At 41.9% G+C, this 27,944-nt stretch overlaps 2 protein-coding genes across 6 annotated transcripts in view; one reads left to right on the forward strand and one right to left on the reverse strand.

Annotated features, from left to right (window-relative positions):
• The first annotated feature begins 1,642 nt into the window (after positions 1-1,642).
• FANCD2OS (FANCD2 opposite strand) lies at positions 1,643-4,895 on the forward strand. The gene is made up of 2 exons (XM_086366484.1): positions 1,643-1,675; positions 4,064-4,895. Exon 2 carries the CDS (start codon positions 4,072-4,074, stop codon positions 4,606-4,608), a length of 537 nt encoding a protein of 178 aa, XP_086222610.1. The 5' UTR covers positions 1,643-1,675; positions 4,064-4,071; the 3' UTR covers positions 4,609-4,895.
• Positions 4,896-5,559: 664 nt separating this feature from the next.
• The window catches only part of FANCD2 (FA complementation group D2), a 51,183-nt gene continuing 28,798 nt past the window's right edge, over positions 5,560-27,944 (reverse strand). For 4 of the 5 annotated variants that reach the window (XM_086366304.1, XM_086366308.1, XM_086366305.1 and 1 more), the window contains 19 exons: positions 27,234-27,342; positions 26,376-26,486; positions 25,996-26,108; positions 24,892-25,035; positions 23,494-23,607; positions 22,484-22,612; positions 22,227-22,345; positions 19,106-19,216; positions 17,596-17,726; positions 16,637-16,730; positions 15,882-16,004; positions 14,966-15,059; positions 14,225-14,296; positions 13,478-13,516; positions 12,420-12,494; positions 11,593-11,667; positions 8,969-9,115; positions 7,416-7,496; positions 5,560-5,980 (listed from right to left, as the gene is read on the reverse strand). In XM_086366304.1, the coding sequence (XP_086222430.1) occupies positions 5,906-5,980; positions 7,416-7,496; positions 8,969-9,115; positions 11,593-11,667; positions 12,420-12,494; positions 13,478-13,516; positions 14,225-14,296; positions 14,966-15,059; positions 15,882-16,004; positions 16,637-16,730; positions 17,596-17,726; positions 19,106-19,216; positions 22,227-22,345; positions 22,484-22,612; positions 23,494-23,607; positions 24,892-25,035; positions 25,996-26,108; positions 26,376-26,486; positions 27,234-27,342 (1,956 nt within the window). In that variant the 3' untranslated portion in view covers positions 5,560-5,905. The remainder of the gene's footprint in view (positions 5,981-7,415; positions 7,497-8,968; positions 9,116-11,592; positions 11,668-12,419; positions 12,495-13,477; positions 13,517-14,224; positions 14,297-14,965; positions 15,060-15,881; positions 16,005-16,636; positions 16,731-17,595; positions 17,727-19,105; positions 19,217-22,226; positions 22,346-22,483; positions 22,613-23,493; positions 23,608-24,891; positions 25,036-25,995; positions 26,109-26,375; positions 26,487-27,233; positions 27,343-27,944) is intronic. The other variant, XM_086366306.1, reaches the window with a different exon arrangement.

Consider the following 27,944-nt stretch of genomic DNA (forward strand, 5'->3'; position numbering starts at 1 on the left):
TAAGCTTGCGAGCTGTGTCCAAACCAAGCTGGGCATAGCCAATTAAACCACACTAAATACAAATCATTTGTAGAATACCTTTTAAACAACAGAACATGATGTGCCACTTTGCAATTATCAAGTGAACAAAACGTTATTTTTTTCAGTTTTGAAGAGGCTGAGGGGAAATCGGTAAACGTCGCAATTAGCTGATCACACTGTAAACTGACAGTCTCTTCAGAAGGAAATTTGTAAAATTGAAAGCAAGAGCTGTACACATTTTCAAAGTTTTTGAATTATTTAACAAAATTATTGGAAAAAAAACACTTTCAGCGCAGAGGTGTTCTTTGAGATAATCTGTTTTTTAAAAATCTCAGCAGTTGGGGAATGGCTATTGGTATAGCCACTCAGAGCAGTATTATGCAGTCATTTAAATGCTAATCAGGAAAAATACTATGGCAGCACAACACAGATGATAAATTGAAACGGAAAACAAAATACACTGTTAAAAAATTGCAACTATGCAAAATTATTCAAGAGGAAAATAATAAAATTACTGGGGTAAAAAGTGGTAAGTTAAAATCATTTTAGTCTCTTCCAAGATTCATCATTCTCTGTCCCTTTCCCCTCTCTGCCACCAACCTTCTCCAACTCTCTCCACTTATCTCTCCTTCCACAAGGCCACACATACACACAGTGGGCATCTGACAATTCTTGACAAGTCCCTCAAGACTATTTGGTCTTCCAAACCAGGATCTCAGCCTGACCCCAACCCAGAGATGCCCAGTCTCTCCCCTTCAGCTTCACCTAGAGTCACACAAACCTGACAGCTGTTTGCGCTGTGTTCCATGGGTTCACAAAGTGCACGGGCGGTTTTCTGGGTAAGGGAAGCTCAGGTGGGCCATTAGTTAATTCTTCCTACAAATACTGCACCCTGCCAGGCATTGTGATAGTCAGGCACTGTGGATATAGGAGTCAACTGGGTAGACCTCCCTTCCCCCGGCCTTAAAGAGTAATTGTTGGCAATGAAGTTTAAAAGTAGCCAAATCACTCTTTTACTAAGGTGAAAGTGTCAGTTTTTCAGCTTTCTGAGAATGAGAATCTTCCTTTTTGAAGTTTAACAGAAAGCAGAGTTTTTGGTTAGGAAGTCAAGGAGAGAGTTATCTTTCTCCATCTTGACAGGGGAGCACCTGTCTGGGTCCTTGCACTGGGGTTATTCAATGCAGCCACAAAAGCCTTCAGAACTCTGGGTAACTCAGAGCAGGGTTTAAAGGGTAGCGCTAACCTTTTAATACTAACCACAGCTCCCCCTCCCCTGACATTTATGCAGGCAGGTTCCCGGCCAGTCTTTGAAATGGGCTCCGTAGTCCTCTTTGACCAGATAGATCAAAGGCACATCGCTGTGGCGAGGTGGGGAAGAGGCGGAGGGAAAGAGAATTCGGTTCAGCACTCCTGAAGGCTGAATCCCGGACCGGGTGTTCCAGTGAGATGGGGGCTCCGAGCGAACGGGGCGCTTCGATCCCCGCCCCCTCACCGCGCCCCTTCCGCGGTTCGGGCTCTCCCCGCTCCCCCGCAACCCCTCCCACCCCGCCGCCACGGTCCTGGGTCACAAAGGTTGTTGCCAAGCACCCGGTGAAGATGCGGCCAGGGAACAGCAGCCGCCACTCTGGAGCGTGAGGCCCGCGGAGTTCAGCAGGTGAGACCACGGCCCGGATGGTGGGACCGGGCCCGGGCTCCCACCACCACCTCCGCCTCGGCCAGATCCGTCTGGCCCCTGCCCCGGGGTAGGGAGGGGGAGCCTGTACCTCTCAGGGCAGCTCCAGCCCCTCGGGATCACAGTTCATAAGGACCTCAGCTGCACTTTGACGCTGTCTTCCCCGTTCCCAGGTGCGGAAATGAAGGGACTGGGTTTCTTGACATGGGAGGAAGGGTATGAAGGGAAAACCTTTGGGGCTAGAAGCAGGTGTTCCCTACCTGGGAGCTCTTAGAGCAGCTTGAACAGACTGACTAGGTTCAAATCCTCCTGAAGTGGATGATGGAGACTCGTGGCTGGTAGGATCGAGCGGTGAACTAGCTTTATTTGATCCTTATGTAAAAGTGGTGGAAGGGACCTGGGGTCAGACGCTCTCTTTCACCCCATGTTGGTTCTGCTGAGTATTTCGGCTGGACATTCGATAAAGTCTTTTCCCTCTGGCCCTATTTCCTCTCAAGAGACAAGGAAGAAGGGCTCCTGGATTTTTTTTTTTTTTTTTTTCTGTATCATACATTCAGAGTTAACACTCTCCACCCCGACCTTGTCTTGATGGGGTACCAGAGCAGCCCTGATCCTGGATGTGTGCTCTTAGGGCCAGAATATCAAGTACCAGAAGCCTTTCACAGGCTGTTTCAAACCGGTAACTATCCCTTGGTTGTCACTTTCTCATCCTAAGGCAGTCCAGATATTTGAACACAGTATGCACAAGAGCTTGCATACCTCAGGAGAAACATTCCCAGCTGGAGGAAATCAACAAATCTTCTTTCTACTAACCACTGTCAGGGGCAGGTCTTCTGTTTCAAATGTCACCAACAATTCTCTTTTCAAAACAAAACTTCACTGTCTCACAAACTATGGTGAGGTTGTCAAACTCCTCCTGGGCCATTACTGGGTGGGATGGGATCCCATTTGCTGCTACCTTTGTGGAAGAATAGTGAAGATACAGAGAAATACACTTGACTAGAAAGAAAAGGGTCTGCCGTGCCCCTTATCATAGTAGGTAGGTGCTGAATAAATGTTACATCTCTCTTGAATTCAGTGAAATCCTTTATATACTGACAATTTTAAAGTAGAAAGATGGAAAGTCTAAATTCTACTTGGGTAAATTTTGAGTTAGCGACATATCCTCCACGCCTTTTCCTTTATCTTCAAAGAAGAAAGGAAAAAATCTCAACCAGTGGGTCTTTCACAGATAAAAAAACAAAAACAAAACATACCCAGTGAAGTGAAAGTCACTTAGTCATGTCCGACTCTTTGTGACTCTACTCCTGGCCAGAACACTGGAGTGGGTAGCCATTCCCCTCTCCAGTGGATCTTCCCAACCAAGGCTTCAAACCCAGGTATCCTTCATTGCAGATGGATCATTTACCAGCTAAGCCACCAGGGAAGCCCAAGAATACTGGAATGGGTAGCCCATTCATTCTCCAGCAGATCTTCCCGACCCAGGAATTGAACCAGGGTCTCCTGCATTACAGGCAGATTCTTTACCAGCTGAGTTACCAGGGAAGCCCAAAAAACACATACATAGGAGAACCAGAAAAATCTTTAAAAACTAAAAAAGGACTGGTCTTGGGAACTTTTTCCCCTCCTGCCTTGTGTAATTCCTCTGAGGTGGTGTATAAGTACCTCAGGGCGCTGAGAGAGCTGGTCACGTGTCAAAAGAGGTTCTGACTGTCCAGAATTAAGAATAGAAAAGCTGAAGTTCCTTAAAGAAAAAGCGTAAGTTCTCAAACTGTAAGGTGCATCAGACTCCCTTGGAGGGTTTCTTTAAGTGCAGAATGCAGGGGACCCAAGAATCTGCATTTCTTCCATGTTTCCACAGGATGCTTAAGGCGCCAGTCCCAGAATCATACTTTGAGAACCAACGGTATAAAGTACATGTGATTTAGTCACAAATACCTGGTGAGACAGGCCTTTCTGAGCACCCATCCACAAATGTCTCACCATGGAGTGCCAGCAGCCTCTGCCACCTGAGAGGCACAGATTCTGTCTTTAGCAGTTATCAACACAGCACAGATCCTAATACCAAACAGGGCTACTCTTTTGGACAAATCCATTTCCTCATTTGTACCACGGATAAAAACCTACCTTCAGAGGCTTGTGATTAGGTTTAATAAAGTACACACAGCAGTTACCAGATTCAATACTTGTCACTATCCTCTACTGCCCTTTATAGAACTACTTGTATCCTAACAAAGTACTGGAATCTGTGTTCATGAGAACTACAGAGTAAGGTAAAGTTAATACTGAGACAGAGATGTGAATTTGAACAGCCCTACCCTCGCCAAAAGCATGCTAGGGAAATTCCATGTTCTGATTCCTCTCCTCTAGGACTGTCAATGGCAGGATACCAGCTCTGGTCACCATGGACCCCACTGGATGAGAGCTTCCAATGGCTGCGGCATACAACACCTACCCCTTCTTCCAAGCACCCCTTTAGGGCTTCCCCCTGCTTCCCACATACCCCTTCTGACCTTGAAGTGCAGCTGTGCTTTCAAGAGGTCACTCTAGTCCTAGACAGCCCTTTCCTGGAGCCTGGGGTGAGTCCCAAGTTGCCCTGTCACACATCAGAGCTCCGAACCATGAACAACAAGAAAGGGCTGGTCAGGAAGCCTCAGCCTGTCCGCCTCAGTGGAGTGGATTCTGTCTTTGGCAGGGTCATCACAGCTCAGCCACCAAAGTGGACTGGGACCTTCAGAGTTTCAGACAAGTCAGCCTTTTGCAAAATCATTAGCCGGGAGCACCAGTGGCCCACTGGACTTAAGGAACCTCAGATTCAGATGACAGTGACCATGTGCAAACAGATGTTACGCTCCATCCTCTTGCTGTATGCAACATACAAGAAGTGTACCTTTGCCTTGCAACATTCCAAGTAAAGGGTCCCATCTGATTCCTGTTCCTCACACCATGTCTTTCGCTATGTGCCTGAAGCTTATGTAGAGCTGTCCCTGTAAAGGAAACTGCTTGTCCCAGCTATTTTGCTTTCCAGTCAGGCAGTGACAATTCAGGAGCCCCTCTCCTCCCTTTCCCTCCAAAAATGGGCCAGTGACAGAGCAAGGGAGGAGAACATTTCCACTGTAAAGCTGAACAACCATTTGAAAGAGAGTCAAACTAGCACTGACATGTACCATGTGATAAAGAACCATTAAACCATATACACCAATGAGCCTACTGTGACCTCATTTCAACACTAAAACCACAATGAGGTGGAGAAACAAAGAATGTCAAGGAAGGAGATTATGGATTCCTATGTACATGAGGATAAAGGGGTCAAAAATGTGTATATAGGTCAATGATTAACCTCCCCACCAAAAAACAACATAAAAACCTAACCACCCACACCCTAACATTACTGGAGAGTATGAAAGTAGGTAGAAATATTAACAAATATTAAATATTAACAGTCTGGCACTGAAATAAGAGCAGAAGACATGAAGAGTTCCCCATTTTAGCTGAAGTGTATGCTTAATGTTTTATTTTTAATCAACTACAAGCCATTTTGTAGTATTCTTGTAACTAGATTATAGGTGTAACTCAGAATAATGTGGAAATAAAATTTATGCAAAGTTAACATGAGTTGGATGCTGCCCTTTTCACCTTTGTCTTATATGTCTACATAACCACCAAAAAATTTAAAATGCAGCCAAACGTTTGACTTTCTTTGAGCACTACAAGAAATCTGCCACTCTTCCAAAAAGATCACAACTGTGTTTTCATGTCAAATAAGACAGTCCTTTTAACAGGGAACAGATCATTTTAATTCTCCATTATTTCTCTGCACAAACTCCAATTCAGTCCCACCTACGAAGGAAATTCCAAAAGATCGCTGAGGTAGAACTTAGACTTTATTTGAAAACTGGTACAAGCTTAAATTGTAGAATAAATCCAGAGTTTCAAAACCAGCTCCCAAAGCCTAGAATCATGACTGTTCTGCCGTGTTCACTCAAATGGGTAAGCAATGCTACCTTCGTCTTTAATATAGTAGACGTTAAGCCACCGTCTTTAACGTTAGTAGACAATCCGTGAAACCCACAATTGAGTTGATTCAATAGAACCCCCTTTTTAAGGACAAAATAGGATGCTTCCAGTTAGGCAGACCGGCAGCATCTGTGACCCTGAACACTGTGGTGAGTGGCTGGCAAGGATGGGAAGGAGCACCTTTCTGTAGCCTACTCAGTCGTCATCACTCTCATCTTCATCACTCTCTCGCTCCTTTTCTCCATCACTTGCTTTATCTTCTTCACCACCCTAAGAGGCAAATGATAATTATTTGGGGTCATCTGAGCAACCTCATGACTTGCAACACTGCTCCCACAGCATGTACAACTGCACTGTTTCACTGTTAAAACCAATGATAGGTTTAAACCATTCTTTTGAGAAAAGAATCAGAGGCTGCTCCATTCTCCTATCATGGCCTTAAAGCCTTGAAGCCAGATTTGGTATTCTTGAAGATGGTAGCCTTGAAGATGATAGAGGGAGCCATTTTGATACTGACTTAGGCCATTTGGCAACCCAACCATGTGTGATTTTTAAATAAGCTCACAGCACTACAGCATGTATATGACACAGGAATAAAATGGGCATTCAGTATAGAATGAAATGTTGGTTAAATTCAAAATACAACAGGAATCCAGCATAAGATTCTCTCTGATCTGCAAAATCTAATCTGAGAGGTTTGCTTAGGACAAAGCATCAAATAGAATATTGTCTGCCTCAAACTTTTTTATGAGAACAAGGTGGAGGCATTCGATACAAATAAAACAGAGAACCATGTAATAAAATAATTTTTCATACTAAGTGATCTTTTCACAGCCTCAAATGGCATTACAAATTATATCCAGATTCTTAAATCTGAGATTCTCGATATCTATAACCTGTCCAAATTGTAAGAAACTTTTATAAATATATTTTTCTTTGCTTTAAAATCTCAACAGCATCAGGAGTAGCCCAGAAGAGCATGAAGACTACCACTATTATTGTAGTCCTCAGTGGTGACAGCTTTTGATTCTGTGCTTTGGCTTTTACATTTCTATTTTGCATATTCAAACAACATGTTTAAATGGTTTAACTCATTCTTCTCAACACTCACAAAACACTTTGACCTATTCCTATCTCCCCTCTAAAATGGTTTCAGATACGAATTCAGGGAAAACAAGAGGCTATAATGGAAGGGAATTTTCAACTATAACATACGGCACAACCTGAGATACTCAACAGTGATTATAGTAGTGTGTGTGTGTGTGTGTGTTTTCTGGCCCTCACAGAATTCACCTGAGATACTCAACAGTGATTATAATAGTGTGTGTGTGTGTGTGTGTGTTTTCTGGCCCTCACAGAATTCACCTGAGATACTCAACAGTGATTATAATAGTGTGTGTGTGTGTGTGTGTGTGTGTTTTCTGGCCCTCACAGAATTCACCTGAGATACTCAACAGTGATTATAATAGTGTGTGTGTGTGTGTGTGTGTGTGTGTGTGTGTTTTCTGGCCCTCACAGAATTCACCTGAGATACTCAACAGTGATTATAATAGAGAGAGAGAGAGTGTGTGTGTGTGTGTGTGTGTGTGTGTGTTTTCTGGCCCTCACAGAATTCACCTAAGTGCAGAAGCCTTTTTTAGAGGGAATAGAGATGGCCACAGAAGGAAATAATTATAAACTTGGGCGGGAGAAGTCCTGCACGTACCTCTGCTCCTTGGAATGATGTGTCACCCTCACTCTCATTTGCAGTGCTCTCCTGGGAATTCTGGGATATAATCTCTTCACCCTGAATGTGAATGGGCCAAGACAAATGGTGGGTTATAATGATCACACATGGGTCTCAAGGAGAGAAAGGCTTAAGTTTATAGGCAAGGAAAAGAAAGTCATTCAAATATGATCAAACACAGACACCAACCTATGATCCAGCAGCTAGAGAAGTGATAATCAACCCAAGGCTTCTGAGATGCTTCTGGCTCTCACACAAATGCAGTTTTACAAAAGATTCATCTTTGTATTCTAGTATAATACTAGTTTTACATGGCCAGATTGTATTGGTGACTCTTTCAGGTAATGCTCAATATGATTCTAAACTTTCTCAAATACCTTAAAGTATGTGAACATGAACATCAACACATCAACTATATACAGGGCTTCCCTGGTGGTCCAGTGGCTAAAATTCTGCCTGCCAACGCAAGGGACACTGGTTTAATCCCTGGTCTGGGGATATCCTATATGCCTCAAGCACCATGCACCACAACTATTGAGCCCACATGCAGCAATTACTGAAGCCCAAGAGCCCTGGAGCCCAAGCTCCGCAATAAGGAGCCACTGCAGTCAGCAGCCTGTACAACTAGAGTAGCCCGTTTGCTGCAATGAGAGAAAGCCCTCAAGCAGCAATGAAGACACAGCACACCCAACAACAAAAATAGATAATTTTTTTAAATTGAATCTAAAAAAAAAAAAGAAAACCCACACCAATTACAAATGGCCATTTAGAAGCTGAAAGATAGTATACTAAAGTGGTTTAGGAATACCAAATCTGGATGAGGACTGTTAGGACTCAAACCTTTTCTGCACTCATATTGCTGAATGGCAAGTTACTTAACCTCTCTGAGCTTCAATTCTCATAATAACAAGAGTATCTACCTAATAACACTGATGTAAAGAAAGGAAGCTAACACTATGGGGATTTATTATTTTCATGTATGAATTATGAGACTCAGATATTATAAACATGAATGATAGGGGCTTGGGCTGTATTTGAAAAATGGTCTTACACCAAAGAAACAGTATAAACAACACAAGATTTCAGCCCATCAGTCAGACAATTGAAAGAAGTAAGAAATGCTAACTTGTTAAAATCAGTCAGAAAAAAAAAAAAAAAATCAGCACAGAGAATAATTTCAGAATAGAACAGACTGCTTTTAGAGGGAAAAAAAAAAAAAACTAAACAACAAAAAAAAGTTTCTCCATAGTTGTAGAAAAAGGTTTTCCTGATCTGCTTCTCTGTCTGAGGCCTTTTTTATTAATACATCAATGGTATGTTTTGGTGCCTCTGCTGCTGCTGTTGCTGAGGGGTGCAACCTGCAACCAGGGCCCAAGAACAAAGTAACTTTAAGAGCTAAACAGTCACTTAAGAGAAAAGTAGTTTTGAGTATTGAGAGAGTGGAGCTTAGGTCACCTTCCTTAGATACTTTCCAATGCTCTCACAAAGAATAGAAGAGAAGGAGATTATCATTGGTAGGGTCCCAGGCTTACCTGCAAGTCCCGATTTTTAAGATTGCCCAGCCAGAAAGCCTCTCTGCAATTGTTGAGGATAAGCATGGCTTTCACTCGGCAAACTAACAGTTCCAGGGTCTTTTTGAGCAAAGGCACATGTTTGGTGAGTTTTGTGTCCTGGTGAATCTGAATGGAAACAAATGCAACCAATTCATCTGCATTTATCATCGTGCTTTCACGTTTCCTATACAGAAACTTTCGAACTCCTAACACCCTGAATACTCAACAAGAGCATAAGCCCTGCCAGTATAGACCAGAGACACATTCCCCAAATAGTAGTCTGGTAGAGTACTCTGAAAATTCTCCAAGCCAGGCTTCAGCAATACATGAACCATGAACTTCCAGATGTTCAAACTGGTTTTAGAAAAGGCAGAGGAACCAGAGATCAAATTGCCAACATCCGCTGGATCATGGAAAAAGCAAGAGTTCTAGAAAAACATCTATTTCTGCTTTATTGACTATGCCAACGACTTTGACTGTGTGGATCACAACACAATGTGGGAAATTCTGAAAGAGATGGGAATACCAGACCACCTGACCTGCCTCTTGAGAAATCTGTATGCAAGTCAGGAAGCAACAGTTAAAACTAGACATGGAACAACAGATTGGTTCCAAATAGGAAAAGGAGTATGTCAAGGCTGTATACTGTCACCGTGCTTATTTAACTTATATGCAGAGTACATCACGAGAAATGCTACGATGGATGAAGCACAAGCTGGAATCAAGACTGCTGGGAGAAATATCAATAACCTCAGATATGCAGATGACATCACCCTTATGGCAGACAGTGAAGAACTAAAGAGCCTCTTGATGAAAGTGAAAGAGGAGAGTGAAAAAGTTGGCTTAAAGCTCAACATTCAGAAAACAAAGATCATGGCATCCGGTCCCATCACTTCAAAGCAAACAGATGGAGAAACAGTGTCAGACTTTATTTTTGGGGGCTCCATAATCACTGCAGATGGTGACTGCAGCCATGAAATTAGAAGACGCTTACTCCTTGGAAGGAAAGTTATGACCAACCTAAACAGCATATTCGGAGAGGGCAATGGCACCCCACTCCAGTACTCTTGCCTAGAAAATCCCATAGATGCAGGAGCCTGGAAGGCTGCAGTCCAGGGGGTCGCTGACTGAGCAACTTCACTTTCACTTTTCACTTTCATGCACTGGAGAAGGAAATAGCAACCCACTCCAGTGTTCTTGCCTGGAGAATCCCAGGGACGGGGGAGCCTGGTCGCTGCTGTCTATGGGGTCACAAAGAGTCGGACACGACTGAAGTGACTTAGCAGCAGCAGCAAACAGCATATTAAAAAGCAAAGACATTACTTTGCCAACAAAGGTTCATCTAGTCAAGACTATGGTTTTTCCAGTAGTCATGTATGAATGTGAGAGATGGACTGTAAAGAAAGCTGAGCACCAAAGAATTGATGCTTTTGAACTGTGGTGTTGGAGAAGACTCTTGAGAGTCCCTTGGACTGCAAGGAGATCCAACCAGTCCATCCTAAAGGAAATCAGTCCTCAATGTTCATTGGAAGGACTGATGTTGAGGCTGAAACTCCAATACTTTGGCCATCTCATGTGAAGACCTGACTCATTTGAAAAGACGCTGATGCCGGGAAAGACTGAAGGTGGGAGGAGAAGGGGATGACGAGGATGAGATGGCTGGATGGCATCACCAACTCAGTGGACATGAGTTTGAGTAAACTCCGGGAGCTGGTGATGGACAGGGAAGCCTGGCGTGCTGCAGTCCAAGGAGTCGCAAAGAGTCGGACACGACTGAGCGACTGAACTGAGCTGAACTGAGAGTACTCTGAAGAGAATGGTAGTTGTCCTTTAAGCTAAAGCAGCCTAGAAGACATATCACCAATACCTCTCAGTTCCTCATCATAATCTCTCATTGATCAATTACCAATGAATTTACCTAAAATATTCTTGAACACATATTATACTGACATTAATCAATAGAAAGTACCCCTTTGTAGTGGAGGGAGTCCTTAAAATTCCACTGTTCAGCACCTTAAAAATTTATAAGCAGGGGAGGAAGTGAATGACAGGCACTGGGTGGAAGAATCAAGGGCTTGCCAGTGACTTCACAATTCCACGGTTCTGTGCCCCTTCAGACAAAAAGTGACAAGGACTCAACTGTACACTTTAAGTGGAAAAGTCCTTGAATGCTAAAATATTCTAAGAGACAGATGTGTTCCTTGACTAGGAAATAATACAGCAGAAAAGCTCTAAAAACAGCTGCTTTTAGAACTCCTTCTCATCCCCAGCAGAGTCATCACTTCCATAATATTCCTTCTGCCCAGAGTGTGGTACGTGGTTACACACCCACCAACATTCTCTCACCAAAGAAGAGGCCCCAGAAGAAACAGGGCTATGGAGTTTGAGTCAAATTTCAGATGCAGAAATTTCCCTAGAGATGATTACCCAATCTCAGCCAGCAACTGAGGCTTTGACCACTCTGATAAACTGCCTTTGGACAGACATAGTCTCAGAAATAAAGACTTAAGAAGGGTAAAAAAGGAAGAAGGCACTGGAGCCCCTGGGTCTCCAAAGAGCAACCACAGATTAAACCAACAATTGTGACCTGCTTTCCCTCTTACCTTGGAATGCCCACACAGGTGATGAAGCAGTCTCGTGCTCAACTGGAAGGTTTCCAGTAAGCTCAGAACATCTTCCTACAACCAACAACACGCACAAATGCCGTATGAAACATTCTCATTTCACGTTACGTGCAAGATATCCTTGCAACCAAGAGTACCAAAGACATCAAGCCTCAGGTTCTGCCATAGATGGACAATCATCTCTTTTTCAAACTGACGTAGTGTTGATTTAAACTTCAGGTGTACAACACAGTGATTCATAATTTTTCAAGTTTATATGGATTTGGCCCTCAAACAGAAGGAGGAGTGCTCACTGGCTGTCCTCCCCTCTCTTTCTGCGCTATGAGGGACCAACCAAATATTGTGAGAGTGTTCTGCAAAGTTCAACTTGGTAAATATATGCAAGAAATCATCTCCTGGACTTGCCTGGTGGTCTAGTGGTTAGGACTCTGGGCTTACAGTGCAGTTTATGACACAAATGAGTTTTCTTTCCTTTTTTTATAATTCCTGAGACCAGACCCAGAAAAGTACACAGGAACAAATGACACACTAATATGTGAGGTCCTGGGACGGCAGTAGCATAATAAAACCAGGCTAAAAGAAACCATCCTCGGCTCTGGAGCAGAAGTCGGAAGGTGGGTCCACTAGGGAATCGTCAGTCCTCCATGGGCGTCTCTGGGACAGCTGGTGACCAGAGGTGCCTGCGTCAGTCTGTGTCCAGAGCCGGGGTGAGGGAGCTGTCCCCATGGCTGCCCAGGAGCCGCTGTGGACATACTTTCTGAACCACTACACAGAGCATGCCTGTGCTCTCTGCTCTCAGTTCTTACCCGGTGTTTTCTAAAACTGAAATCTAGGAGCGGCATACACTGCTTCAGAAATGCTTCCACAAAGAGACGCCCATACTGAGGAAGAGAAGAGAGAAGCTGGTGAGGACCTCTCGCTGAGGTCTTTCGTGGGAAATGCCCCTGCCTGAGGCAACATAGCATTTCTCAGACCAGAGTGTTTATTTTCTTTTATATGTAAAAAATAAATCGGAAAGGGTTCAAAAGGTTAATTCAGAGAATACAGCTTAATGCAAAGGCTAAACAGGCCTGTTTCGCCCTGAGTTAAGCATCCTTACCTGCCTCACACACAGTCAATGTGCGGGGTATTGCTCAGCTTGAGAATGAGAGCACAGAGGAACTGAGGGGAGCCCCTGCTCCCAGAGGGCAACTTACTCTCAAAAGGAATAAACTGGGTAGAGCTGAGGAAGCACATGACCAACTGCCCAATTCACCCAGGAAAAGGACTCCCCCTTCTCAACCATCCCTCACACTGGCATCAGTGCGGGGTGTGAGTAAAGAGGAAGAGAGAGAGAGGAAAAAAAAAAAAGAAAAAAAAAAAAAAGAGGAAGAGAGAAGCCAGGAGACAACAGTATGGGGCACCATCTCCTGGAAGGAACTGCTGGGAAAGGGGAGAAGCATTCTCCCTACTGCCTTCCTTAGCTCTTAACCCAATGTGTTTATCACCAAATCTAGGGCTAATCCAGGATATTCCCCTGGAGGATACCAGAAGGCCAGCTCCCACATCGATGAGGCCACCCACGGGCTTTAAAAAGAGGACTCACCCACTCCTCCTTCCTTCCTGTTGACTGGGAAGGAATGGCAGGGAGTGACTACTGCTCCTTAAGCCAATCATCCTAGTTCTAAGACTAAGTTTTCAAACTCATAGGAAAATTGGTTTCTCTGGTTATCCAACTAATATAGGAAAACATATCCATGGTCTTTTATAGACTACCTATCAGCAGAGATTCTGGAGACTGGCTTGTGGGAAAGGTATTAAGCAATTCCACTCAGCTGATCCAAAGGAAGAATTAACACTAAAGAGGGCCCAGTCTATTGCTCACCTTCAAACACGCAAACAGAACAGGACGACTATCAAACACCTGGAAAGATGAAGGACAAGAAACCAGAGCTGAGATCTGCTCCTCTGAGCACCCCAGCCTCTTCCCCACCATGCAAAGCACAGCTCTGAGTGTTGTACAGACGTCTAAAATGAAGGAGGCACATCAACATGTCAACAAATCAATCACAAAGAATAAAGTAATCACTGTAACTGAAGTTCAAGAAAAGAAGAGGGGAGCATAGAGGAACAAGGAATTGATTCCAACAGGGAATGTTAAGATGGCATTGCAGAGATCCCAAACCTTGATGGGAAGCCTGAAGAAAGAGGCAGAAAGGAAAGAAAAACATTCTAAGCTTGGGGAACAGTCTGGGCAAAATCATGGAGTGGAGGAGAGCAGAGTGTACATGAGGGATAAAGAAGGCATTCAAGTTGGAAGATGGAGACCATGGGGAATGTGCTCAGATTTATGGTGTGGTGAGAGAGTATGGGAGAATGACGGGTGGAAGGAGTCATTAAATAGTGAACAGTATGGCACAGACTGGAAGGAGGAAGGCAGAGAAGGGAAAGACACTGCACAGGAAGCAGGGATGGTGTTATCCAGGATGGGCAGGGCACAGGGACAAGATGGGGAAACAGGTGCCCAACAAAGGGTGGGGAGGAGCTGAGAGGGTCCATTTTGGAAGTCAGGCCCCTTGGCAGTTTCTGCAGTTAGCCAGTGAGATGGAACAGGGAGCCTCTCCATACTCACCTTTATCAGGTTGATGAGGATACTGAAGTCTCGAACAGCCATGTTCCAGTAGAGGAGCTTCTCTTCATGAATCTGGGGGTAGCCAAATATACAGCCATCTTTGAATTGCAGCCAAATACTTCTTTTACCATGTTCCCACTAACATATGATTCTTGAACTACAGAGCTCTACAGAGATTTTAAACCAAGTATCCTCCTAAACAGATGTGGCAACCAGTGAACCCAGTAGATGGTTCGGAGGCCTGCATACATGGTATCACTAGGGTACCTTATTGAGACTTTCTAAGAAGACAACTCCTCTTCAATAACTTACAAGTAGGAAAAAGCTTCTGCAACATATCCCTGTAGTTTCTCTGATTCCCTAAGCAAGCTCTTGCTCCTAGAAGGCTAGCTCTGCTCTGGTTAGCAGGTTGCCAAGGCCTAGGACCACAGCATCTGAAACAGGCTTGTTAACCTTATGCCAGCTCACAAGTTGCAGCTGGGTACATGAGGCTGCAACCAAAGATATTTTTTCCAGACTAGGTCTATGGAGTCCAAGGTTATCCTTAGGAAGTAGCAGGGAAAACAGCTTAATTCTCACTTCCAACTAGAAGAAAGGACATCAAGAACTCTTCGAAAAAAGTTCTGGATCTCAGTAAGTTAAAGGAAATAGCTTAGGAGAAAATTCTAGACCCAAGGAGAACAACCAGAATCTTCCGAATAATCCAGAGTCTGCTTCCTGAGGTGGGACAATTTGACTCACCTGCTGTGAATCTGCTGCTGTTCCAGCCTGAAGACCTTTCACTGTCTTCTCTAGTTCAGCCATCATTACTCGGAAGAAAATGACGAATGTGGTCCTACAAGAGAAAAGTATGACACTCACACAATGATGCACTCATCACAAAGAAAGTCCTGGGATGAAACCAGGGAACCCAAAGTGATTTCCCTCCCCACCTCTGGAAACATGCTTTCACTAGGGTCTACTCTAGGAGGATGTGAGAGCAGGAAGGATTTAGAAATGAGCCAAGAAGACGGCCTGTGAAACCATGGGATTAATTTCATGAAGGGAGAGTGTGGTGGCAGAGAAAGAGCAGGAAAGTAGTGGTCAGAAGATTCAACTTTAAGTTTCTAGTTCCAAGCAAGCTCCCTCTCTAAAGCTCATTTTCCTCATCAGTAAAACAGGGGAAATGATATCTATCTCACAGATTCATCTAAAGGATCAAATGAAATAAGGAATATAAGAGTGCATTATAAACTATAAAGACCATATGAATATCAGATAACCACTGATACTATGAGACACAAAACCCATTAAGTGACACATATATGGTTAGACACAATAACCACTGTATCCTTCTAAAGGTGGTTAAAATATTGGAAAAATAATTTCACATATAAAGGGTGAAAGCACTGAAAAAAGTTTGGTGATTAAATATCCAATGTCTCTAAAAACTGTAACTACTGAAAAGTCATTCCTCAATAATATCCTTTCATATGGGCGGGGTGAGGACTGCTTGAAGCTTGAAGGGAATTCACAGCAGACATTCTATGTGTTGAACAAATGACTGCACATACCTTCTGTATCAGAACTAGATAAAGAGTAAGGTAGTTATTTGGAACCTACATACATTAGTATGATTCTAACTTACGGAAAGGACTAGAGGAGAGTGCTGCCTTACCAGGTCAGTGTAGGGAATGTGGAAGAAGAGGCTTCTTTTGGAGAGTTGATCAGCTCTGGGACACCAACACCAGCAATCTCCTCTATGGCCTTCAGTACACTGTCTGTGTGCTCCAGGTAGATGCTGTATTGATAGCCACAGGAGTATGAACACACATTACAGAATTTCTAAATCAAGATTTCTTTCTTGAGACATATCCAGGTACTAAGCTTTAAACCAACTATTAGCAATTATTTTATTAATCTATTTTTTGCTACGCCACACGACTTGCAGAATCTCCGTTCCCCGGCCAGGAACTGAACCCAGGGCCACAGAAGTTAGCTGAGCACTAACCAGTGGCTCACCAAGGAATTCCCAACATTTATTTTTAATAACATAAAGATTCCAATTACTTTTCAGGAGTAAAGGAAATGATGTCTCCATTAGAAATACAGTTAGACACCATGAAGTGATGGCTGTGTCTTAGATATGGTAGGCAATAATAAATATCTGACTCATGGGTTAACAAGGCAGGATACAACAGCAGACTCCTCCACTTCCTCTATGATTTGATTTACTAAAGAATTGACAGCATAAAACAGAACTAGAGGATCTGAAAATCCACATATTCTAAATTACATTAATTTTACACCTATTTCACTGCTTCCAAATTATCATCAACCAAGATAAATTTCTCAGTTTTTTACCAAACAAGGGATCCAAACAGGGGCAAATGGAAGGCTATTTGGCTTGTGGACAGAAGCTGAGCCTCTTACCCAAGCAAAGCCTGGAGCTGGTCATTAGGAATGCTGCTCCGCTCTTTCTCTCCACTAGGCCACACTCGACAGAGGAACTGTTTGGCCAGGGAAGCTGTTGGTGAAACAACACAAATTTGATTCACGGAAAATGAACTTAATTCTTGTTTTGCAGTCTTTGGGGGATGATAATTGATCAAAAACGTTATTCTTTTATATTTACTATGAAGTTCCTATACTAACAGACAATTTTGGGGGCAGGGGGGAAGCTTTCATGAGTTCCTGCTCTATTAGTCCTTCTACCAGAAATAAACCCATTTCTCTAAGACCTAACATGCCCCACCCTTTTATCCTGTCTTGACACAAACATGAACCATACAGACACACAGAGTAAGGAGTGCTGCTGGGCAGTGGGAAGTCATCTCAGGTACTCCTTGGCAGGCCAGTAAACAATAAACAGTATGGGCCTCCAAGGTTCATGTAAAACCCTCCCCCTTTAAGGAACAGGAATAAAGGTTTTGCATTTTTTCTTGCTTTCTGTGTGTGCTGCCAATTAAGATTTATCAGTGAGATGCATTCTAAGAGCGATGTCAAAAGATAGTTAAAGAAAAAGATCAGGGATGGGACCAGACTTTTCTTTACACTTAATCCTGATTTCTCCTTTCTGTCCCATTTTATTAACTTAATGGCTTATGTTTTTCTGTCAAATGTCTCAGATACTTAATAACAACAACAAAAAAAAGGGAAGGATATGAATAAACAAAAGTTAAACAGCAAATCCAGCCAAGTAAACTAACCACACTCAGTTTAAGCCATGTCAGCAGAGCTCAGACATAGCTCCTACTGGGACTATGTCCTTGTTGGTATAGAAAGAGAGCATATCCACAGTGATGGAGAGATTTGCTTGTAAAATTTACAAAGTTCTAGGAAGCCCCAAGTTTACTAGTCTATTCATGAAGGAAAAAAAGAGGATCCATCACCAATTTGTCTTTTGTTCTCAGCAGGAGCTGTAGATTTCTCCAAAATGACCATCAAAAGTCTAAGGAGATAAACAGCACACTGGAAACTGGGAATGCTGGCATGGAAATTCTGCAAGTAATGGAAGCTCTGCCTGTAAAGAGATAAAAAAAAAAAAAAAAAAAAAAACCACCATCACAAGTATTACAGATGTGTCTAAATCCATGAGTTATAGAAGTCCACTGAAATGCCTGATTGTCTAAGCAGAATCCTCCTCATTTGCAGGTGCTTTAGTAGAACCTTCTTTCAAGATCTTATGGAGAAATGTAACTTTGTATGGAGAAAGCCAGGGTGTAGAGGCCTGACCCAGTGTATGGGATGCTGGCATTGAAGAGAGTCATGTATGCCAAGATAACCAAGTGCTAGCCTAGGCCATGCTGATATGTGCAACCTCGGGTAAATTATTTGCTCTTTAAGGCAAGAGGCAACACACTGAGTATAATGTTTAAATTATGGGTTAAGGTAAAAGGAAGGTGCAAGGACAAGGGACAAGGTAAAAGGAAACGATAAAGCAGAACTTGATAAATGTATCATATGTAGTTAGCTTTTCGTGTTCTGAAGTAATAGCAGATGAAGAAACACAATTAATCTAAAATCATAGTTAAAATAAAACCAGAGTCAACTACTGATTGACTGGTGGAAAGTAAGTCAAACAAATTTAAAAGAACTGTATCGAAAATAAAATGAGGTGCTAAAGGCAGACTGCGGACTCAGTGATGGCCTAGGCTCTCAGGGGAGGTAGGGGAAAGACCAAACTGCTCTGGGTGAAGCTGGGGCAGAGGCTGAAGCCATGCTCCTTAGAGCTCTTTCTCATCTCCTGTGCTCTCAGTCTAGGCTCCTCTTCTTTCAAGACGCTGCTGCTGCTGCTAAATCACTTCAGTCATGTCCGATTCTGTGCGACCCCATAGACAGCAGCCCACCAGGCTCCCCCATCCCTGGGATTCTCCAGGCAAGAACACTGGAGTGGGTTGCCATTTCCTTCTCCAATGCATGAAAGTGAAAAAGTGAGTGTGAAGTCGCTCAGTCGTGTCCGACTCTTAGCGACCCCATGGACTACAGCCCACCAGACTTCTCCATCCATGGGATTTTCCAGGCAAGAGTACTGTAGTGGGGTGCCACTGCCTTCTCCTTTTTCAAGATGAGGGAAGTGATAACTGACTGCTACCTAATTATCCAACCCAATTAGGAGACAGAGTAGGTACCTAGATAATCAAGAGTTGACTACAGCTGGCTAGCACTTTCATCATTGTTACCTGAAAATACAAACTTTACAGGATGAAGGATACATGAGGATTTAGTTTGATTTATTCAACAGTTTCTAAAGTTTCAGGATATATCTGAATACACAGATAAGAAAGCTCACATAAATGAGGAAAAGGCACTGAAAACACCAAGTTATCTCCAAGAAATCTTGCCTGTTTTATTCCTAGGAATTTCTTTAGATAACTTTCAGGGACATGCGGTCCAGCCCACCTGAGCAGCTCCTCCACGGATTGGTCACGCTCTCCTGGCTTCAGTCGGCTAGTAAGGATCCCAAGGGCTGAGTATAGTAAATTATTATTTTGAAGTTGACAGAATCCACTCCTAAAGGAAAGTCAAGGAAAGGTAGCTGAGCTCAGTTTCAGGAAGATTATGTGGACAGCATTTAAGGATCCTGGCCACTATTCTGTACCATCAATAAATCAACAGAAGAACAAGAACTCAAGTACTGAAGGTACTCAAGCGCTAAATCTAGTCACAGCTCTGAATACCAGACTAGAAGCTGAAGGGTACCCTAAACAGTCTTTTCTTAAGGATCTATAACAGTCCTCCTCCTAGGTTTATTTCCAAGGGAAAAAAAAACTCTCCTTTATTGTATACATTTTAGAGATAACTGTCAATCTTCTCAAAACAAACAACAACAACAAAAAAATAGGAATAATTTTGTGAAACTGCTTAAATCAGTGTCTAATCCATACCAGATTAAGTCAAATCTTGACAGTTCTGTCTTCTGATTGTCTTTCCTACTATCTCTTCCTTTCCAAGCCAAGACCATCACTCTAGGCCAGGCCCTTATCATCATCCCATGCATGGATCACGCCAACATCTTTTCATTGGTCTCTTTGGCTGCCTTTCCAATCCATTTAGGCCAGCATGACCCTTCTTTTGCCTGACCTTCAAGGCCCAGCACAACCTGACCCCCTAGAACTTTCACTCCTCTAGAAACATTTCCGCATCACCAGTGGTAGCCTCTCTTCCCTTCCACAAATTAATTCTGAGGGCCTATAACGTTGTATTTTTTTTTTCCTGAATAGCTTTTTTAAAGTGTAATGGACATACACTAAACTGAATGCATTTAAAATGGTGAATTTGATTCGTGACTTATACACAAATCCAAGAAACCATCACCCCAATGAAAATAATAAACATATCTATTCCTAACAGTTTCCTCGTATTCTTTTGTAATCCAGCCCTCCTTCCATCCTCCCACCCAATGAGAGGCAACCACTGAACAGTTTTCTGTCACTACAAGATTATACACTTTTTCTAAAACTTAATATAACTAGAATCAAGTACTACACACTCTTACAGTCTTGGTTTTTATTCAGTATAATTCTTTTTTCATCCATGTTGTTGCATTTAGTATTCTACCACATAGAGACACTACAATTTGTTATCCATTCACCATTTTATGACATTTTAATTGTTTCCAATTTGAGGATATTACAAATGAAGCTCCAATAAATATTCATATAGAAAACTCTGTGCAGACATATGCTTTCATTTCTCTTGGATAAATTACTACTTTTACTAGCAGTAAAATGGTTGGGTGGTATGGTGGGTATATATCTAACTTTCTGATGAACTGCCAAACGGTTTTCAAAAGCGAGTATACCATTTTACAGTCACAACAGCAGCATGTGAGAGCTCCAATTACTCTATATCCTCACCAGCACTTGGCAAGATAAGTCTTTTTACTGCATCCGTGCTGTAATTTTAATTTGTATTTTCTTAATAACTAACACTGCTGCACATCTTTGCATATGTTTACTTGCCGCTCACATATCTCCTTGATTAAGCATCTGTTCAAATCCTTTGTCTGGCACTGTTTTTAAGTACTGAGAATATGATAATGGCTAGTCTAGGCCTTCATAGAGCTCACAGTCCAGCAGGGAAGACAGATGAACAAATAATTATAATAAAATGTGAGAAGTTTTATCCTAAGAGTATTAGAAAAGAAGTGGGGATAAGAGAGGCAGAAAGATTTACCCAGTCTAGGGGTCAGGGAAGATGGTCCTGAGGAACTGAAGTTTAAATCCAGATCTCAAGGATGAGTTAAAAGAGACGGGGGGTCAAGGAAGGTGAAGATCCTGGCAGAAGGATGAGTATGTGCAGCCTTCTAGGTAAATGCTACATAGGGTGCTGAAATTATTTCAGTGTAACTGGAGGGCAGAGTGCACCACAGTGAGTAGAACAGCAGGAGTCAGATAATAAGTCCTTAGAAGCTAAGTAGAAGAGATTGAATTCAAGAGAAATATAACGGCAATCAGAACAAAGGTGGGATAAGATATGATCAGATTTATGTTGGGAAGATCACTTTAATTGCTGTATGAAGGAGGGACCAAAAGAGGAAAAGTGGAGGCAGAGAGAGACCAACTGTAAAGCTGTTCTAGGTCTGGTGAGAGATAACAGGAGTCTGGAAGCAGTGGAGAAAGAGAGGTCAGGTAGCCATTTAGATGTAATCTAGAAGATAAACTCAATAGGATTTTGTGATCAGATGCGGAACAGAGAAAGGGTAGAGAGAAGGAAAGGGACAAAGAAAAACTCCTAGCTTCTAGCTCAGGCAACTGGTGGTGCCATCTGTCTCGCCAGGGAAAGCTGAAGGAGTGGTGGGGAGGATGAAACACGCTTTGGATGTGATGAATCTGAGCTGTCAGTGACACCGGTATAAGGAGGAGCTGAGTAGGCAGGTGGGAGTTAAATGCCTGTAGCTCAGAAGTTAAATTTTAGCCCAAATTTAACCTTGGTTGAGACTGCCCAGGAAACCTGTATGAGAACAGAGAGGCCAAGACCCAGCCCTGAGGAACAGAAGCATGTAAGGGACACACCTCCCTCATTTCTACTCTTGTCCATGCCGTGCCTTACAGTTTCTTCCTTTACTCCCCAAAGCCATCTACCCTCCAAGGGCCCCATCAAGTCCCACAATTTCATGAAGGCATCCCTAGACACCCTGGCTTACATTGCCTGCAGCTCTTTACCACACAATCTGGAATTTATCTACAACTTGATGAGTAACAACTTCTTACAGCACTCACCCTGGGCTATTAGGGAAAGGGTGCCACAGCGAACTAGCCAAGAATCAGATGGCTAGATTTGTTACAGGTTAGAAAAGAGCAAGTCATCTGATTTTCAAATGAGTTAGTAACAGATAAAGTGTGCCAAACCAAATTAAATGATGCAGAGACAAAAACACTTCAGAAAAAGTAAGTGTCATATTGACATAACCTTTTGGAGTCCTTTTCTTCTTTTCTACACCTCAGTGCCTTGGTGACTGTCAGGCAGAAGCAAGGACATTCTTGATTATCTCTACCTACTGTACTTGCCACATACTCACCAAGCAAAAAGCCCATGAAAAATCTGCAGTAGCCTCAGATAGCAGGAAGACATTGTGTGGTACTCTTGACCTTTAATTCCAGGTCCATCAACTACACCATGATTCTCAGCAGTTAAGCACTACAAGGGAAAGGTGCTTTTAAGACTGTTGCTTTAGCAATTGCCATCATTTTCCTTCAAGATTTTTCAGCCAAAAATGAAATCTCTTGTTCATTTAGCAATTTCTAAATCTCTATAATGATAAGATAGGCTTCTGACCTGAAAATAGTTGTGAATGTTCTCCAGATGGTTACACATGGGGTTCAGCAGTTGAACAACCCTAAACGCGATTTCTGAGGCAGATCTCTGGTGGAGATGTGAGAATCCAATATTCCGGTTTCCTTTGCTCTATAATAAATTCAGAGTTACTAGGAAAGAAACTGTTGGATAACTTCTTTGAAACTAAGAGTCTGTTATGGGGTTTAATCAAACCTTGTATCAGCAGGTAGAGCGAAAAGAAGAAACTAGGGATATATTTTGACAGAGGAAACTCAACTCAATCTTCAAATAACCAAGAGATTGGCTTTTATAGAGTACACAGTGTTTGAGACAGGATCCCCTGGAGGAGGGCATGGCAACCCACTCTAGTATTCTTGCCTGAAGAATCCCCATGGACAGAGGAGCCTGGCAGGCTACAGGCCATAAGGTCTCAAAGTCAGACACAATTGAGCAATTAAGCACAGCACAGTGTTTGAGAAGTACAAACCCCAAATTAGTAATGAGATAAAGCTCACACAAAAATAGAAATCATTTAGTCTAATAAGAATGTAGACCAAATATTAAATTCAAGAAGAATCAAGTAACTGGATATATTAAACATTCACACCTAAAACTCTCTCATTTTGCTGTTCCTATCATCTATTTGCTTCCCCAGATGCTACATGCATTGTCCATTAGATACACACTTGAGCTTGTGGACTGTTCTAGACAGCCAACTACCATGCTGAGCCTTGGACAAAGGCTGTTTGGGAGGGTATTAAAACCAAAACCCAAGCAAAGAACAGGATTCAGGAATTCTCAGGGCATTTGAAAATACATCTTCTGTTTTGGGTGGCTTTTTGTTTTCTCGGTTTTAGAGTTCCTTTCTAAAGCAAGGTGACTGTGGGCTGGCAACAGGCCTACCACCACGCTACCCAAAAACTATCAGAGAAACTGACAACTTATTCACTACTAAGACCTCTTTGTTTCCAAATCCACAGGACAGGCCCTGTGCTCCTGTCTGTATTAACCTTGAGGAAGGGGACTCTCCTGGCCACAGGTGTTAGCATGTTGTCCAGCTTCTGGGTGAGATCTTCCAGCAAGAAAAGCAGTTCAGGGGGCTGAAGTTGCACAACTTCTGCAGCCTGTTATAAGGAAGAAGGAAAGAATAATTCCCAACATGCTCTAGCCATCTTTTGGGGATACAGTCCATGTTTTTACTGTCTACAATGTGTAAAGAATATGATCATTACCAAAAGAAAGGGGGAAATTTCCCCCACTTCACATAAATGACTGTTGTGCTCTGTCAACAAATCAAAGTCATGCATTTCCTAAGTAAAACAAAATTTAAAATTATTAAATAGTAATGAGGCAGTATAGTTTTAGAAGACACACTTTTTCTCTAGAAATAAATGCCTCTTGTATATCCTTCCAGCTATGGACCAGTGATGCCTTTCCTAAATACCTTGGGATTAAAAAAAAAAAAAAGAGACTAATTCAAGAAATTTTTGCTTTTCTCTATTCATTAAATAATTCTTTCGCATTTTCTCTCCCTGAAACGTTTCACTACTATTAAGATAAGACTGGCAGAATCGTTATAAGTGCGTTGCACTACCAGAAATAGAATGGATCCAATGCAGTCTCACTTCAAATTTTTCACTTAACCGTACATTTATGGAGAATCTCCAAGTACAGGCTGATATAGAAATACTGAAAAAACAAAACATTCTTATAAAAATACACATTGTAAAAATCTATGGCAAAAATCCACACCATTGTTTTTTTTAATTTTTTTAACCTGGAAAACCTCTACCTTCTGGTGAAATCCTGTATCAGAAAGTACCTTCTCTGTGTAAATGTCCTCCACTTTCAAGTTCATTATAAATACCATTCTTTCCTCAGAGTTTCACTGGTACTTGGTTCAGATCATCCACATAGCATGTACTACTGGTTGTCTACTTCCTTTATTAGATTATGAGCTATTTGAAGGCGAGCATCATGTTGGATGTACTACTGAATTGCCAATGTCTAGGTGAGTGGCAAAAAACTGACTCAACAAGTATATCATGGACACTGAACAAATATCATGAAAAAGTGAAAAGAACACTGAGTAACTATAAACCAAAATAGTGCTGCTTTATAAAGTAATCCAAACAGCTGGTTATTAGCAACCTAAAGTAAGGATCACACCATTAGCATGATCTTCTGTAATGTCTAATGTACTATTAAGAAAAAAAAACAACCAAAACTTAGATTTATAAACATCAAGATGATGAGGATAATTATTTATCTACTTTTTCACATATAAAGGCTTTGGAAGCCAGAGTCCTACTTCTCCCAGTGTCATGGTGTTTTTTGTGAAAAAGGAAGAGAGCTGCGGAACTTCCTAAAAAGAGACTAAGTTCTGGGATCTCAGTTCTGTCACTTACTTCGGTGTGCATTTCAGTATCTAAGATGAACTTGGTCACAAGCCCACAACGCAGAATAGAGAAGACCTCAATGTCCATTTCTCGGAAAAAAGCGTGGTAATTCTGTAATGACACTGATGTCTTTTCTTCTTTCCCTCTGAATTCCTAAGAAGTACGAGTAACCAACAGAACAAGGTTTCTTTATTAATCTAATTTTAAATGAAGGTTTCAAAGTGCAGTTAAGCATTTACTTTATACAAAAAGTTACACTTCATTACATTCTTTTATCAACTTTCTTTTTCCAAGGTCTCAAAATATTCCTGAGACAGAGTACCCAATGTAACACTGGGATATAGGTTGCACACTGAGACTCTTGATTGGTTTCCACTTAGGGATGAACTACTAGGCAAATCAAGGCACTATGGTGTGGACCAGAAAACTGTGAGCTTATGGACCAAAAAATCTGGCTTCAAACCCTTGCTCAAGCACTTATTAACTGTATAACTTTGAACAAGTCACCTACTCTCTCTGGGTCTTAAGTTTTCTCATCTATTATATATAGGTATCAATACTAAACTTGATCTTGGGAAGATTAGAGGAGTTATACATAACAAATACTCACAAACAATAGCTAAAGAACAGAAATAACTGGGATCCATGTGGTTTAAGCAATTTCACAAACCAACTCTGTGAGTGGTACTATTATAGGAAATTGTTAAGTATCTGTATTAAGAAACTATGCTAAGCATTTTGTGTTATCTCAATTCACTGAGAAGGAAATAATCTGGGATCAGATGAGGAAAAAAAGCTAAAAGAAGTATACTTAGAATACATCCAAAGACAGAATTTGATAATTGCTACAAGATAATTCAAAGTACTCCTGGGGTGCAAAAAAGGGAGTAATATGATCAAGAAAATAATGAGAAGAACCAGTGTGTGGTAGTGATAAATATTTCGAGTCTCACCCAACCTCTGCTACTGACAGGGTCACTCCAAGGCCTATCAGAGTTTGTTCACCTCTCCTTTCCATAACTTTTCTCTCTGTGAAATGCATAGGATAATGCTAGCCCTTGCTAATTTCACTGGGTTGTTACACATCTTCATGGAGATTCATCATTCCAATACCTTTTCCTGTTGGCTCCTCTCAGCTAGTGTAGGGTCACATTCTGAATTATCGTCCTTTGAAAGCACATCAGGGGAGGATGTTTTGCCGCCATCTGCTTTTCGTTTCTTTCCTCCTTATGTTTCAAGAGGAGAAAAGTAACTGAAATAATCAGTAATCTTGTTTGCGAAATATCACTGCCTTCAAGAAACAACCTGCTAAAGACTACCTAGAGATGAAGAAGTTAATTTTATAACCCTAAGTTACGGTTCATTGATAACCATGCTAAAGAATGGGTTCAGTTATATAACCTCTCCCATTACTGATGCCTTGACACACATAACCTCTAAGTCAATTCAACACAACACATAGGAGGACACGGAATAAGAGGAAAAGAAAATACCTGTCTTTCCTTTCATTCTGATTTTTGCTGAAACGGCAGTACTGGTATGAGGTGTTTCTTCTAGAGTTTCCAAGTCAAAGTTTGCAAGGGGAGGAACATAGTCTGGGGTGACTGAAACAGAGAGCAGGAAGCTCAATGTATACCAACCATATACCACTGTTAAACTTGAATGATCATCACCCAAGTAGCTAAAATCTAGCTTCCAGAACTACCAAGCACGGCTGACTATCTATCAGATGCTTGCAGGTCATGTGACGCTAACCATTTTGGCACAGTAAAATGGCCAAAGATAACTTATAGAAATACTGCATTAATTGATTATGGTCAACTAACATAAAATCATTCTAAATAAAGATATAAAGTATCCAAACAGCTAAGAACTAAAAATAAACTTACATTTAAAATCTAAAGATAGTAGCAATATTTGGTCACATAGTTGTTTTACACACAATTATTTAGATGAGAGCCTGAGGGAGGCTCTGTTTTCCCCAGAAAATCAAGCTAGAATTGTAAAACAAGTTTTCTTAATGGTCAGAGGGTATCAAGAGGCCTCTCAGCTGTACTCATGATGATGTTCAGGAAGGTAAAGGGCACTGGAAGTTTGACATCTGAAGAACCAAAGTAATTTACAAAAGCCCAACCAATGTTTTATATCTTGTCTTTTCTCAAACACCAAGGTCTCCTGGAGAAAACAATGGGAGGAAAATGGCTGTATTCATTTTTAAAAATTTCTGTTGAGCAAACATTTTCTTGTCCCACATGAATTAGGGGCAGCTATCATCGAGTCTGGCTTAAAGGCTGTCCTCTTATCTCCTCACTATTGCCCAGCAGGGTTCCCAGCCGGGACCCTTCCCTCACCTGCCAAGTGCTTTTCCAGGAGTTGCTGCAGTTCTACAATGTGCTTTAATCGGGTGAGCACCTTCCCCTTCATCTCGGGCAACTTTTGCCGACAGAAGGCATTTACAACCTGTAGAAGTACAAATCATATCTGTGAACTGTTCAGATTTTAACCTCATTTGCATTATTCAGCAAAGGCTAAAAGAGCCATTCAGTGAAAGGATCCGTGAGCCGAGTGAGCAATATCAAAGTCTTCTCAGCAAGGTGCTGCAGAGAAAAAACACCCTGGGCCAATACAGGAGGACCTAACTTTTAATACCAGTTCTACTTATTCCTAGTTAAGTAACAAGGCAGAACCTGTTACTTAACCTAACAGAAGTAACTCTCTGCAGCTAGAGAGTACAACCTTTGGTGAAACAAGTCCAAGGTCTGCTACTTACCAGTTGTGTGACCTTGGCCAAGTCTTGAACCTTTCTGTGCTTCTATCTCTTTAACTATAAAATGGGAATGCAGTTGTGTGGATTAAGTGTGAATAAAGAAACTAGCCCAGCATTTGGCACATGTGTTTGATAAATTTTAATGACTTTGAACTCTCTGTAACTGCAATTTCATATGAATAAAGCAAGGATAGTAATACCTACCCTGCCTGTACTATAATACAGTTGTCGGGATAAGAAGAGATCATTAAAGTGAATAAATATTCTTAGAAACAATATGCATGAGAAAGGAAAT

Source organism: Bos grunniens, chromosome 22, assembly GCF_055505025.1.
Source record: "Bos grunniens cultivar Pamir isolate PY7600 chromosome 22, Bosgru_T2T1.0, whole genome shotgun sequence".
Classification (NCBI taxonomy): domain Eukaryota; kingdom Metazoa; phylum Chordata; class Mammalia; order Artiodactyla; family Bovidae; genus Bos; species Bos grunniens.

Coding starts and splice junctions, on each gene's coding strand:
- FANCD2OS (XM_086366484.1), top strand. CDS start 4,072: ATGGCAGGATACCAGCTCTGGTCACCATGGACCCCACTGGATGAGAGC.